At 41.9% G+C, this 15,385-nt stretch overlaps 1 protein-coding gene across 2 annotated transcripts in view; it reads left to right on the top strand.

Annotated features, from left to right (window-relative positions):
- Positions 1-2,124: 2,124 nt before the first annotated feature.
- Positions 2,125-15,385, top strand: part of RUBCN (rubicon autophagy regulator) — a 57,003-nt gene continuing 43,742 nt past the window's right edge. For both annotated transcript variants that reach the window (XM_081235268.1, XM_081235269.1), the window contains exon 1: positions 2,125-2,357. In XM_081235268.1, the coding sequence (XP_081091394.1) occupies positions 2,293-2,357 (65 nt within the window). In that variant the 5' untranslated portion in view covers positions 2,125-2,292. The remainder of the gene's footprint in view (positions 2,358-15,385) is intronic.

Below are 15,385 nucleotides of genomic sequence, written 5' to 3'. Positions count from 1 at the left end.
CCGTGAGCCATGGCCGCTGAGCCTGCGCAGCCGGAGCCTGTGCTCCGCAACGGGAGAGGCCACAACAGTGAGAGGCCCACGTACAGCAAAAAAAAAAAAAAAAAAAGAAAAGAATAAATACAGCTTAATAGCATTTTTAATAAAGTTAGAACACAAAAATTTTTTAAATAATAATTTTTAGGAATATGGATAGATACAAAGAAACTGTATTAAAAGAGAAGCAGTGGAATTATAAACAAGGGATTTAGGATATGGCTACCTGGGGTGAGGGAAAGCAGAGGGATGGGATGGGGGAGTGGGCACATGGCTAGTGTAGGTTATTGTCATGCTTATTAACTGACTGCTTTAAATAAAATAAGTGTAGGGAATTCCCTAGTGGTCCAGTGGTTGGGACTCCTCGCTTTCACTGCTGAGGGCCCGGGTTGAATCCCTGGTCGGGAAACTAAGATCCCCACAAGCTGCACAGCATGGCCAAAAAAATAAAAATGAAAAAAAAAAAGTGTAAACCCAGTCTTGGACATATGAGGAAATTCCTGTTTTCTAGAACTTTTAATACAATTTTAATTCTAGAATTTCCTGATAAAGCTGACTTTCATGTAAATATATGTTAAAATCATGTGGCATTAATTTGGGATTATACTGTATGCCAAAAAATGAAGTTCATACATTTGTAGAAACAGAAGGTACTGAAACCCCAATAACTAACACTGCCCCTTTCTTAAAAAGTATAACCCTTTGGTAGGAAAATATGAGAAAGTTTGAATAAGAATATTTTTTATATAAATGGAAATTGGAAATCATAATTTAATTAAAAGACTCTTTCACTTTTAATTCACAAAAAAAGTTTTCTCAAGTTTGAAAACTTCTGAAAGTCATGTATTATTTTTAACAGAGTAACCAGTTTTTATGCAGTTAACCTAGATCTCTCCCTAACAGAGTAGTGCTGATTATGTTGCCTTACCATGGCTCTAATCCCAACCTCCTTGTTCCCTACAGCCACTGCCCAAGTTTAGGCCTGGACTTGCAAACCCAAAGTCCACATTTAGCCTACAGAATTTTTTGTTTTTGGCCTGTGTAATGTTTACATTAAAATTGTTGCCAATATTTTAAAAATTGGAAATTGTACTTAAAAATGCAGATTCCAGCTTTATTAAAAAATCAGAATATTTGGCAACATTCAACTATAGCTAAGATGAGACTTTCCTTTTTGGATGAGGCATGGGGGTTCCAGTTCAGAGAGTTTCTGCCATTCTCCTACAACTGGCTCACTTCACTCATTGGCATTACACTTGGCCTTTGTAGGAACTTCCAACCTCTTCTCATATCCATTCTTTTGACCTTCCCTCCAACATAGTACATACCCCATTACCTCTCCACATTGTCAAAAGTGGCCTTCTAAGCAGGTTTGATCAAATCACTTCTTGATTTGCATATCCTTGATTTGCTCCTAATTGTTCTTAGGATAAAATCCAAACTCACAGTGGCGTCATGATCTGGTCTGCCTGTTTCTCACCTCTTCCCATCTCTGATTACTACTCAGAACAAGCTGTTCCCAGACCCGCTTCCTCATGTCTGTGTTACTCTCTTCCCGTTCTCTTAACTTCTTCTCCAGGCTAACTCATACTCATCCTAAAAGACTCTGCTCTGACATCAGTCCTCCAGGAAACCTTTCCCCAAAGCTTTTGCCTCCTCCCCTTCCTTTGTGATCCCAAAGCGACATAAGCTCTTCCCAGTTTGTGAGTTCTTCATTAAAATTTTTGAGGTCTCCAAACACCACCAACAGGTGTTAAACCCGGGTAGGCTAAAGTGGGGTTAATCGTACTTGGATTAAGACCAGCGTTATTTTCGAGTCTAGACCTCTGACCGAGTATGGTTCCAAGGGTGAAGTGTGACAGGCGTGTGTAAAGGTCCACACCAGTACGAACTCCGGAGACTAGGGCTGGTGGGCGTTTCAGACCCCGGCTCCCCGCCGGGTGCACTACCGCAAGCTCGCCGCCAAGGTCTGAAAGTCGCTGCGAGCGCAGACTCTGATTGGATAGGGCGGTGCATGCCGGTAGCGGCCGGGCCTTCGAAGTGCTTGCTGGGAGTTGTAGTTTTTGGAGCCGGAAGCGGGGGTGGCTAGAAACAGCAGCTGGGGCAGCAGTCACTGCCTTTGCTGTCACCCGGCTGTAGTGCATCACTCTGAGCCCACCGGCCGTGGGTGCCTCTTCGGTTCCCGGAGGACTCCGGGAGCTCTGAGGGGCGAAGCGACGGGGACGCCTCTCAAGAGAAGAGGCGACGTCGCAGCCCCGGATGCGGGCAGACGGCGCGGGAATGGAGCTTGGCGGCTGCGAAGAGGGCTTGCCGGAGGAGAGCAGGTGGGCTGGGAAGGGGCCGGGGAGTCGCGGGCGGATTGATGCGTTGAAGTCCCGGGAGGCTTGAGAGGGCTCGGAGAGCACGAGGAGACCTGCCGGGCGCGACAGACATGAGGGCAACTGTTGTGGGCAACTTGTTTGGGAAGAAATTCTGAAAGGAGGGTCGCGCAGGGCGTGGATAGGGCGGACGAGGGAATGGGCTTAGTGAGGGTGAAGGAGGGGGGTAGGGTATGTTGAGGGCGGGGGCCTGGGGGGTGGGCAGAAGTGGTTGCAGCTCTGATCCAAGGCTGTTGGAGAGGAGGTGGATATTGAGAGGTGCTCTAGTGAGATTTCATAGGCCAGAGTCAATAGATAGCAGTAGGGGACAAGGTGGGTGCCCCGACCGAAACTTGCGGTGACAGCAATTCGGGCCAATATAAGAAGGTTGAAGTAAGAATTTCTGGGAGTAAAGGTTAGGCAGCATGAGTGGCCTAGAAAGAAGCTTAGGAAAAATGAGTGTGAGGACGGAGTGAAGGAGGGCCTGCGGATGAAAGTGGGCGATTGTAATGGCAGTGGAATGGGGATGGGGGCTTGCTAGTGGGACTAGAATTTGCGTGCGTGCCCTTTGTCAAAGCTGGATCGCTGTCAGAGAGTAACAGGACCTCCCTGTCGTTTCCTTTTCATCCTTAAACCCTTCACTCCTTCCCCACGATGCAGCTAAGCAATTTCCCATTTATTTATATGAAACTGTTGTTATCGAGTTCATACCTTCTAGAAATTAGAGAATTTAAGATTTTAAAAACTACTTTGACCGAATGGTGGCTTGGACTCTGGAGAGGTACTACCCCTATGTAGGGGTTGCTTCATTAATAACTCTGGTCTTAACCTCTTAAGAATCTGGAATGTACATCATAGAGCAGGAATGTGGGTTAAGGAAGTCTTTTTTTAAACATCTTTATTGAATTATAATTGCTTTACATTGTTGTGTTAGTTTCTGCTGTATAACAAAGTGAATAAGCTATACGTATACATATATCCCCATATCCCCTCCCTCTTGCGTCTCCCTCCCACCCTCCCTATCCCACTCCTCTAGTGGGTCACAAAGCACGGAGCTGATCTCCCTGTTCTATGCTGATCTCCGTGTACTATGCGGCTGCTTCCCACTAGCTATCTGTTTTACATTTGGTAGTGTGTATATGTCCATGCCTCTCTCTCACTTCATCCCAGCTTACCCTTCTCCTTCCCCTTCCCCGTGTCCTCAAGTCCACTCTCTACGTCTGTGTCTTTATTCCTGTCCTGCCCCTAGGTTCGTCAGAACCATTTTTTTTTTTAGATTCCATATATATGTGTTACCATATGGTATTTGTTTTTTTCTTTCTGACTTACTTCATTCTGTATGACAGACTCTGGGTCCATCCACCTCACTATAAATAACTCAATTTCGTTACTTTTTATGGCTCAGTAATATTCCATTGTATATATGTGCCACATCTTCTTTATCCATTCATCTGTCGATGGACACCAAGGTTGCTTCCATGTCCTGGCTATTGTAAATAGTGCTGCAGTGAACATTGTGGTACATGACTCTTTTTTGAATTATGGTTTTCTCAGGGAATATGCCCAGTAGTGGGATTGCTAGATCGTATGGTAGTTCTATTTTTAGTTTTTTAAGGAACCTCCATACTGTTCTCCATAGTAGCTGTATCAATTTACTTTCCCACCAACAGTGGGAGAGGGTTCCCTTTTCTCCACACCCTCTCCAGCATTTTTTGTTTGTAGATTTTTGATGATGGCCATTCTGACTGGTGTGAGGTGATACCTCATTGTAGTTTTGACTTGCATTTCTCTAGTGATTAGTGATGTTGAGCATCCTTTCATATGTTTGTTGGCAATCTATATCTTCTTTGGAGAAATGTCTATTTAGGTCTTCTGCCCATTTTTGGATTGGGTTGTTTGTTTTTTTTTGATATTGAGCTGCATGAGCTGCTTGTATACTTTGGAGATTAATCCTTTGTCAGTTGCTTTGTTTGCAAATATTTTCTCCCATTGTGAGTGTTGTCTTTTTGTCTTGTTTATGGTTTCCTTTGCTGTGCAAAAGCTTTTAAGTTTCATTAGGTCCCATTTGTTTATTTTGGTTTTTATTTCCATTTCTCTAGGAGGTGGGTCAAAAAGGATCTTCCTGTGATTTATGTCATAGAGTGTTCTGCCTATGTTTTCCTCTAAGAGTTTTATAGTGTCTGGCCTTACATTTAAGGAAGTCTTTCTTGACTTTTAAAAATATTCAGATATAATTAGAGTCTCAGGAGCAGCTGGGATCCAAAGACTGGAGGTGGAATATTTACCTCTGAGAAAATATCAACAGGGGAAAATTAATGAGATGTTGTACCTGGGTGAAGACCTGGCTGTTTTAAAGGGTGACTACTCTTTTATGTGCACAGTTAGCCTGTGGCCTGCTGTACAAAACCTGGGCCGACAGGACCTTGACGTTCCTGCCCGAGACTTGTGAATGATGTGTTCAGTGAAACTGAACATCTTACTTCTCTTTTCCATGTTTCAGTTTCTGCTTATGTATATTTGGCTACTTATTCTTCCTCCAGATGTCTGTGAAATGCTTCATGTAAAAGGTCCTATATACATTTTAAACAAATTTTAGGATTGTTTTTATTTTCCTCTACCAGTTCATGTGGGAGAGGCTGGGTTGGAAATTCAAATTTCCTCCCCATCTAGCTGAGTTTTTTATTTATTTAATATATTTAACAAACACTTATTTACTACATGCCAGGCATTGCTTAAGAGCCTTACAAGTATTATTTAATCCCCATAACAACTGGGTGAGATAGGTACTATTCAATATATTATCACCATTTGACAGGTGAGGGAGCTGAGACATAGACAGGATAAATAACTTGCCATGGTCCTACAGTAAATCCTTGGTGGAACTGGGATTCAAACCCAGGCAATCTGGCTCTACTTTTTTTTTTTTTTTTTTTTTTTTTTTTTTGCGGTACGCGGGCCTCTCACTGTTGTGGCCTCTCTCGTTGTGGCCTCTCTCGTTGCGGAGCACAGGCTCCGGACGCGCAGGCTCAGCGGCCATGGATCACGGGCCCAGCCGCTCCGCGGCATGTGGGATCTTCCCGGACCGGGGCACAAACCTGTGTCCCCTGCATCGGCAGGCGGACGGACTCTCAACCACTGTGCCACCAGGGAAGCCCTGGCTCTATTTTTAATACCTACACTATACTACCTCTCACTATGCTAATATACTGGGACGAAGAAATGTATAAGGTAATTAATTATATAGCATTCTTTGCCTGTCATTTTAAGGCTATTAGGACCGCTCCTTTGCAGGTATCTTTTTCTGTTATTCTTTCCATGCTTGCCTCTTAATCAAGGAACTTTAGTCAAAACTTAATTTCAATAGTGGGATTATCCCCACAAAATCACTCATACTGTTGCCATAGCCAACTCTCTGTGGGTGGCTAGTTAACTCAGAATGTGTTATTTAATGGGACTTCATGGCACTGATGGCCTCCTTAGTTCCAGATAGTCAAATGGTAAATAAAATACATGCCTTGTGCCTGAGAATTGAGGCACTGTGGCTGGGTCACTGCAAACCTAACCCTTCTGTGGCCAGTAAAACACCCAATTCAGAAGACATCTTGATGAGATGGCATCATTTTTTTTAAATATATAATGAAGGATAAAACTGCTCAGTTATTTTCTGAAAGCAGCTGATGTAGTGAAACGTGCATAAGCTTTATATCCAGGTAGATCTGCATTTGAATTCTAGCTCTACGGCTTAACTTGGCTTATCCTGTCTGAGTGGGAAGAATGATGCCTTCCTGACTGGTAAGTTGTGAGGATTCAATAACATAATGTGCATAAAGCTCCTCACAGAGTGCCTGATATGTACTGAATGCAAAAAATGTCTACTTCCATCTCCTCCCCAGTTTTCTTAAAATAAGTTTAGTGGGTGCTCTTCCAGTTGCTGTTTCCAATGGTATCGTTGCTCTCTCTTCCTCCTTCTGTGGCTCCTCTGTCCGAGTTGAACACACTGGGGACTGGGGTGTTGGCCTAGCTTTTAACTTCATCCTTGGAGTGGAATGTCATAGATTCCCCTATTGTTTTCCATGTAGCTAGTCACCACTAGCAAAATGCTGTAATGCTTAGGGATGATACTTCACTTTTCCTAGGGTTTCCTAAATGCCAATTATTTGGAGTTTGTCTGGTGAAACTACGAAACAATTAAAAGAATGATTCTTCTTGCATTGCTCTGTCACCCTTAGCTGCCTTGGGCTATGCAATCTACTTCTGAGCTTGGAACCCGACTACTTCCACAGTTTTCCTGGTACAGTGAGTCTGATAGAGTCAGAATTCAAGGATTAAGGTACTTTTTTGTGTCTCCAAGCTGAGCTCATTCTATTGACCAAAACTTTTCCTCCTCTGTTCTCTATCTCAGTTAATAGTGTTTTCCATTCAGTCAACCAAGTCAGAAACCTCAGTGAAATTTGATACTTCCCTCTCCTTCATTTCCCATACCCAGGCAGTCACAGGTACAATGAGTTCTGTTTCTGATTTTTCTCTTGAAGCCTTTTTTTTTCCCCCTCCGTTTCCAAATATATTGGCTTATATTACCGAAAAATCCAGGGAGTGGTATTGCTTCAGGAATGGCCAAATGTAGCTGCTTAAACAAAAGTTTGTCCCTCAATGTGAGAGAGTGGCATGGACATATATACACTACCAAATGTAAAACCAATAGCTAGTGGGAAGCAGCCACATAGCACAGAGAGATCAGCTCGGTGCTTTGTGACTCCCTAGAGGGGTGGGAGGGAGGGAGATGCAAGAGGAAAGAGATATGGGGATATAAGTATATGTATAACTGATTCACTTTGTTATAAAGCAGAAACTAACACACCATTGTAAAGCAATTATACTCCAATAAAGATGTTAAAAAAAATAATAAAAGTTTGTCCCTGCCTGTGTGCTCTTTTTCTCGATGTGTTGGCTTCATTCTCAGGCAGATTTTTCTTTTTTAAAAAATTTATTTATTTTATTTTATTTTATTTAGTTTTGGCTGCGTTGGGTCTTGTTGCTACGCACGGGCTTTCCCTAGTTGCGGCGACTGAGGGCTACTCTTCGTTGCAACGTGCAGACTTCTCATTGCGGTGGCTTCTCTTGTTGCAGACCACGGGCTCTAGGCGCGCGGGCTTCAGTAGTTGTGGCTCGTGGGCTCTAGAGCACAGGCTCAGTAATTGTGGTGCATGGGCTTAGTTGCTCTGCGGCATGTGGGATCTTCCCGGACCAGGGATCGAACCCGTGTCCCCTGCATTGGCAGGCGGACTCTTAACCACTGCGCCACCAGGGAAGTCGCAGATTTTTCTACAGGATAACCCTTGGCGACTTCAAGTTTAGCAATCCAACCAAAAAGAAGACAAAAGCAATCCCCATAGGTATAGCAAAAGTGAAAATTCTGGGGCTGACTCTTTTTGGACTGACTTATGTTCCTGTTCTTGTAATCAGGGTATGGAATATGTTGCTCAGTCAGGCCTAAGTTATATGCCCAACCCTGGATCCTAGGGTAGGGTGATATCTTCTTGGGACTTCATGGACCAGATTAAGTGCCAGAGGGGTGATTTCCCTGTGAAAGATCATTATTCTGTTACCAAAAGAAAGGGACATGAATTCTGGGCAGCTATAAACAAAATTATTCACTAAAGCCTTTATTATTTCTCATTGTGGATTCTCTCAGTAGCCTCCTGACTAAGCTCCCAATCTGAGCCCAGTCCCCCTATTCCAAGCAGCTTCCACATTGCTACCAGCTTAATTTTTCAGAAGCAGTTACTCTAGTATTTTGCTCAGAAATGTTCAGTGATTTCTCATTGAAGATAGAAAGTCAAAACTTCCCTGGTATTCAGTATGAAGTTTCCAGTTACAAAACCATGGCATTCACTCTCTCACATCTCCTTCCTCACCATTCTGATACTTGCTCCTCTAAATTCCCTGCATTGCCTCCTTCTTTGCCTGGAGAGCTCTTAGTCGTTCTTTAAATAATGCTCCTTTAGAAGTCATCATTGACCTGCCCTTTTCTATCTCTCTTATTACAGCACTTCTCACTCTGTAGCACTTTTTAAATGTACGTGCCCCTTTCCCCCACTGCGTTCTGAATATCCGGAGAGGTGGGGACTCTCCCTCTTTAACCACCATAAGCCCGGTGCCTAGCACAGTGCCTGACATATGGTTGGTGCTCACTGAATGAAAGCCTGACATATGGTTGGTGCTCACTGGGCCATGGCTCACGGGCCCAGCCACTCCGCGGCATGTTGGTGCTCAAGGAATGAAAATGGTAAAATTTGGTCATGCTTCTTATGGTTGGGCAGGTGTCATTGGTGCTGTTGCTATTGAAAGGGCCTCTGTTTTTCCCTTTCTGATTATTCATTTTTCACTTTTTCACGTCATTTTCATTTTCTGTTTCTTCCCTTTCGTTCCCGTTTTCCTTTGACCATGCTCTGGCAGCACTGGTAGCAAAGCAAGAGGATCACATGTTTTTTGAGCAATCCAAACTGCTACTCCGATTATTAGTACAACTCTCCCTCCCCCACCCCGCTGCCCCCCCCCGCCCCTCCCGCCCAAAACATATTCTTGAAGCTTTTGGGGAAAATGCTATTGTCAGAACCCAGAAGCTGGAGGTGTATCAGCTGATAGCAGGAACCATAAGCTGAAGCTTTTCTCAGTATCTACCCTCCCCACAGCTGTTTCTGCTTTTTTATAGCTGCTTTATCACTTCTTCCGTAGATGGAATTTTTTTCCTGTTTTTTATTTTGTTTTGTAATCTTGCCTCCGTAAACAACCTGCCTTGGTGTTTATAGACCAGCTCTGTCCAACATGATAGCCACTTAGCCACCTGTGGTAATTTAAGTCTCAATTAATTAAAATTAAATAAAATTTTAAAATTTCAGTTCTTTAGTCACGCTGCACGGACTTCAAGTGCTTAATGGCCACAGTGGCTAGTGGCTGCCATATTGGACAGCACAGATACAGAACATTTCCAGCATCACAGAAAGTTCAATTGAACAATGCTGCTGTAGATTTAAATCTGCATTTTTCAGGAAAGAACTGCAGCATGCTTACATGTTTTTAGTTCCTCTGGATCAGGCTCACTTGAAGTGTAAACTACACTTGATTAGGAGGAGAGAAGATTATTAAAGGAAGTCATCAAGAGTAGTGAGTAAAGAGGAACTTGACAAACTATCTCTCAAAGTTTGTGGGGCCATATCCTTTGCCAGTGAAACTCACAGGAACCCTGCTGGATTGTAGGACTGAGAGATGATTGATTTTTTACTAGAAAACAGCAGAATCCCATAATTTCTTAAGGGTTCTCAGACAGTCTCCTGGTGAGCTCTCTCATCTGGATACTTTTGAGAAGAAAGCAGTAATAGTCATATTGCCATTCCTCTTCACCCACCTCCCTCCAAGACCATGAATTTATTTTTGCCTCCTAACCTCCTAAAGAGTCCTTTCAGAGTTTTAGATTTTCCAAGGGTGTTTTTTTTTTTCTATTTGTTTTGTTCTACTTTTGTTATTTGCTCACTGTTTTATTGCTTTCTGGCTGGAGAATATGTCTGTACTACTTCTACTTTTGAGGATCTATTGACTTTTCATATGCGTGTGCCTTAGTACAAGGCCAGTTTTTGTGACTGTTCTATGTGTGCTTTAAAAAGTGTTCTTCAGGGTGTAGTTTTCTAGATGTTATAGAACAACCTTATTAATTATATATTATTCAGCTCTTCTAATCACTTTTTTACTTTTAGTTTTCATGATCTCCCATTACCATTGTTTTTTCCATTTCCATTTTTCTTTTTATTATTTATTTATTTATTTTGGCTATGCTGGGTCTTCGTTGCGGCACATGGGATCTTTAGTTGTGGCATGTGGACTTCTTAGTTGTGGCATGCAGACTCTTAGTTGCGGCATGCAGGATCTAGTTCCCCGACCACGGATCGAACCCAGGCCTCCTGTGTTGGAAGCGTGGAGTCTTACCCACTGGACCACCAGGGAAGTCCCCGTTTTTCTTTTTGTTTTCTGCAGTTTTTGTTTCCCCTGTGTGTGTGTGTGTATGTGTGTGTGTGTGTGTGTGTGCGTTGTTTTGTTTGATATATTTTGAGGCCATGTTATTAGATACATAAAAACTAATGAGAGCTGTATCTTCATTATTCCCTTTTTGTCTTTTTAAATGATTCTTACCTTGAATACAACCTTGATATTAGTATAGTTTCCTCCTGCTTTTTTGTTTGATTGGCTGTTTTGTTTTAAATAGTTGAGTTTATTCCATTGACACTTATTTTTATCTCATATCTGTTGGGTCTTAATGCTGTCATCTTTTAAAAATGATTTCTATAATGTTCTCTTGCTCTTTTCTTTCCTCAGCAGTTTTTGAGATAGTTTAGTTTTAGTTCTAATGATGATTATCTTTTACTTTAAAATAGTCTCCCTAAAACTGAGACAACTGAGGCAGTGTCTTTCCTCCTTTGCCTTTGCTATTGGAGTGGTGGTATATGCCTCCTTTACCTTGCTTGTAAAGCACTCTTCTACCCAGACAACATAAGGTGTGACTGTAAGGTAATGAGATTGGCTTTCTTATATGACTCACAAAATCAACCCTATTTTTTTGCAGTAAAACCTTATAAGTTTCTTTCATTCTATCCAGTAAGCAGATTTGATTCTCTGTTATATAAAAGGTCATCCAATATTGAGGAAGTCTTTCCAGCTATCCTGCTTCAGTGAGAGCACCATGAACATAAACAGGGCCTTGGAACCTTTGCTAAGAAGAAATTTGACCCTAGTTTAAATTCAGTGAAGATATTCTTTGTAGGTGGAACACTGTGACTAGTCTTAATTATGTCACAAACTTTCCAATCCCAGATTTTCTCTGAAGCAGAATGGGTAAGAAGGCTTTATACTAGGTACCCCTTCTGATTTAATTGGATTTATTAGATTTATGCAATGGAAGTTCAAAGGAAAAGGACAGAGAAAAGGGAAGTAATACTACTATTATTTGCTTGATGGTGGTGCTTTCTGTAGATTATCAATTACACTCCTTTATGAAGTAGTTGTTCTCTCCATTTTGCAGATGAGGGAACTGAGGCTTAAAGAGTTTAATGGCTTGCCCAAGGATGCACAGCTAGTTTGTGCAGAGCTAGGATTCAAATTCAGGTTGGCCTGACCGTGAAGCTTGTTCTCTTTCCACTGAATGACATTTTCTCTCTGCTTATTAAAATATAAAATACAAAAGAAATAGAGGGACTTCCCTGGTGGCGCAGAGGTTAAGACTCCACACTCCCAATGCTGGCGACCGGGTTTGATCCCTGGTCAGGGAACTAGATCCCACATGCATGCCACAACTAGGAGTTTGCACGCCATAACTAAGGAGCTGGCGAGCTGCAACTAAAGAGCCTGCCTGCCACAACTAAGACCTGGCACAACCAAATAAATAAATAAATATTAAAAAAGAAAAAAAAGGAAATAGAAAAACCACGGTCCTTCTCCTTAAGGAAATCAACCACATACCGGTAAATAACAATGTTTTTTTTTTAAAGATTATTATTAAGAGGAATGGTGTATTGACACTTGTGTTACAGAGTTTCTAACAAAAAAGTTGTAGCAGGTCAGATTATTTAGAACTTCTTGGGAGAAAATTGTACTAGAGCTGAACCTTAATCCCTGAATGGGACAAGAAGAGAATCATTCCAAGTGGAAAGGTCTCCATGGATACAGTCATGAGAGTAGGCATGAGGTTAGCATGTTTGCATGTGGTAGAGAGAGAGAGAGACTGTATTCAAATTGAGGAGTACTGAGCAGGATGGAGAATGTTTGAACTCCATACTAAGGAGTTTGCATATCATCAGTGGTAAGGTTTCTGACATAAGGTATTTTCCTACCTTTTGTTAAATCTACCCATTGTTGAAATTCAAGAAATTTAGTATCATTAAAATTTAGTATGATTGGTGAAACATTTGTTGAATAGGTATAAAGTTACAAAGCATGCCTTCTAGACAGTGAGATTCCTAGACATTGAGGTTCCCTCCTAGACTTTTGAGATTCTGCTGTCAACCGCTAAAGGGATGGAACTGCCAATGGTTAGGTTCTCCTAAGTGCCCCAGAGCTGAGAGCTGGATAATAGAGTCAAGTATGTTTTTTCTATAAGCATATTGTTTATCTGAAAAGCGCTGTAAATATACTACATACTCTACAAGTTAAAAACTGTATAACTAAAAACAGAAAATATGGAGCCAGGTAAGAAGAAAGTTAAATGCAAATTAAACATGGTAGTTTCTTGCTACCTCAGTGTTACCAATAATTATTTCCCGGGACTTCCCTGGTGGCGCAGTGGTTAAAAATCCGCCTGCTAATGCAGGGGACATAGGTTCGATCCCTAGTCCAGGAAGGTCCCACATGCCGTGAAGCAACTGGGCCTGTGCACCACAACTACTGAGCCTGCACTCCAAAGCCCGTGAGCCACAACTACTGAGCCCGCATGCCACAACTACTGAAGTCTGCGCACCTAGAACCCGTGCTCTGCGACAAGAGAAGCCACCACAATGAGAAGCACCCGCACTGCAAGGAAGAGTAGCCCCCGCTCGCTGCAACTGGAGAAAGCCCGTGCAGAGCAATGAAGACCCAACACAAACAAAAATAAATAAATAAAATAAACAAATTTTATTAAAAAAATTATTTCCCTAATTAGGTTTTTCCCTACTTTAAGAATGAACCCATTACTTCTTTCCAGGAAGTGCTTTCTGGCATTAAAAGTCCTAGGTGCTTGCCTGACCACAATCTTTCAGCATAAGATGCCTTTGATACCTGAGTATTTAAAAAATCCTTTATGGTATTTTCCAGCTTCTGGTTCGCTAACTTTGTTCATATTATTGACCTTTCTTTAATTGCTAGCCTCAAGGAAGGCCGAAATAGTTCCTCTCTTCTCTACATTCCCCTTATATAACCAAAAGTAACCACTATTAACATATCACTGTTTCTCTCAGTATATTTATGTCAAGATCATAAATATAATTTTACATTCTGCTTTTTATACTTTTTTTTTTTTTTTGCGGTACGCGGGCCTCTCACTGTTGTGGCCTCTCCCGTTGCGGAGCACAGGCTCCGGACGCGCAGGCTCAGCGGCCATGGCTCACGGGCCCAGCCACTCTGCGGCATGTGGGATCTTCCCAGACCGGGGCACGAACCCGTGTCCCCTGCATCGGCAGGCGGACTCTCAACCACTGTGCCACCAGGGAAGCCCTGCTTTTTATACATTTACGTACTTTCATTAGCTTTGGAAATTGTTCCTAATCAAAAATTTTATTGGTTTCATGATATTCCACATATGGATATCACATACCTCTCTTCACATTTCAGGGATCAAATCATTACCTGAGTTGGGACAATCTGACCCTCAACTCTGGTCTCAGGTAGATACCACATTACAATGCAGATAACTGGCATACTGTAGATGGGATATGCTAATAAGTTGAAGCTGTTTCCTTTTATTACTAAAAAGAGTCTTGGGGGGTGGAAGATATGCCAATATATATTTCTTGCATTGAACCTCATTTTACAATTGCACAGTATTTACTATTGATTTACTATTGATTTCACTTATTTTTAGTTATTAGTTTTATATTAGTTATATGGTATAACACTTCTTTAAAAAATAACATTTGCTTTTAACTTTACTGTTTTAACCTGAGTGTTACTTCTAATTGTGATTTGGCAAGCTTAAGACTGAGTTGGCATTTAGGGAAACTTTTTCCTTGGGTATGCTTATTTGAGTTGCTTAAGCAATTCCTGTTCCTCTTCAAAGAATGTAGTCAAAATCCTCCCCAAAGAAAATTGGCAGGACTTTATTCTGAGATTGGCTTTGCTGTTTGTTGATGAACATGATTCAAGTAGAGATGGATTATGCCATCCCTTGCCACTCGAGCCTAGTTCTTCCTTGACATAGGGTAATATGCTTAGAAAGACTTGCTTTTCATTTATGGTGATTTAAGAAGAGCACTCTGTATACTTGTAGAAGTGGCCATACAAAGGGCTGCTCTGAGCCTAATACAGTCCTTGCCTGTGCCCAGATGAAGGTTACATGTGAATGCAAGATGATACAATCTAAATAATTATTACCAAACAGGTTTAGCCTAGGAAAGACGGACCTCACTTGCTAACAATCTGGGTAAAGAATGAGGAGGGATATTTTATTTCTCATGGTGATCTATTTATTTGCATCTAAGATTCAGGTATGAATGGATTAATCCAACCATTGTGTATGGGCTTCAGTTGAACTTAGTATGTCAGCTCTCTGAAAATGATAACAGGATCATTAGGGTAAAGGATCCTAAAAAGTAAAGACACTAAACAGACTAGCTATGTAAATCAAAACATTTTTAGGACTTCCCTGGTGGCACAGTGGTTAAGAATCCGCCTGCCAGTGCAGGGGACACAGGTTCGAGCCCTGGTCCGGGAAGATCCCACGTGCCGTGGAGCAACTAAGCCCATGTGTCACAACTACTGAGCCTGTGCTCTAGAGCCCGCGAGCCACAACTACTGAGTCTGCGTGCCACAACTACTGAAGCTCGTGCGCCTAGAGCCTGTGCTCCGCAACAAGAGAAGCCACTGCAATGAGAAGCCCACGCACCGCAAGGTAGAGTAACCCCTGCTCACCACAGCTAGGGAAAAGCCCACGCGCAACACGAATACCCAACACAGCCAAAAATAAATAAATTAATTAATTAATTAAAAAAATTTTTTTTAAGTTTACTTTTCTTCTATATGAGCATATACCAAATATAGACGGTTTGGTACGTCTTAGAGTAAGAGCCACCTTCTTTTGTAGCTGTGGTATCTCAAGGGCACTTTATTTTGGGGAAGAAAATTTCTTTAGTTTGTACAGAAGGTGTTAATACATCTGAATGCTCAAGGTTTCTAGGGTTTCAATGCTCTTTGTAAAATTTTGGAATCAAAGCCCTAGGATGTCTTGGTGTCTTGGTGTCTACTTTCAGCATTTATTA

This window comes from Mesoplodon bidens (assembly GCF_964165515.1).
Source record: "Mesoplodon bidens genome assembly, chromosome: 5".
Taxonomy (NCBI): Eukaryota; Metazoa; Chordata; class Mammalia; order Artiodactyla; family Ziphiidae; genus Mesoplodon; species Mesoplodon bidens.
Note: the sequence above shows the minus strand (reverse complement) of the source record. Positions and strands in the feature narration are given on the sequence as shown.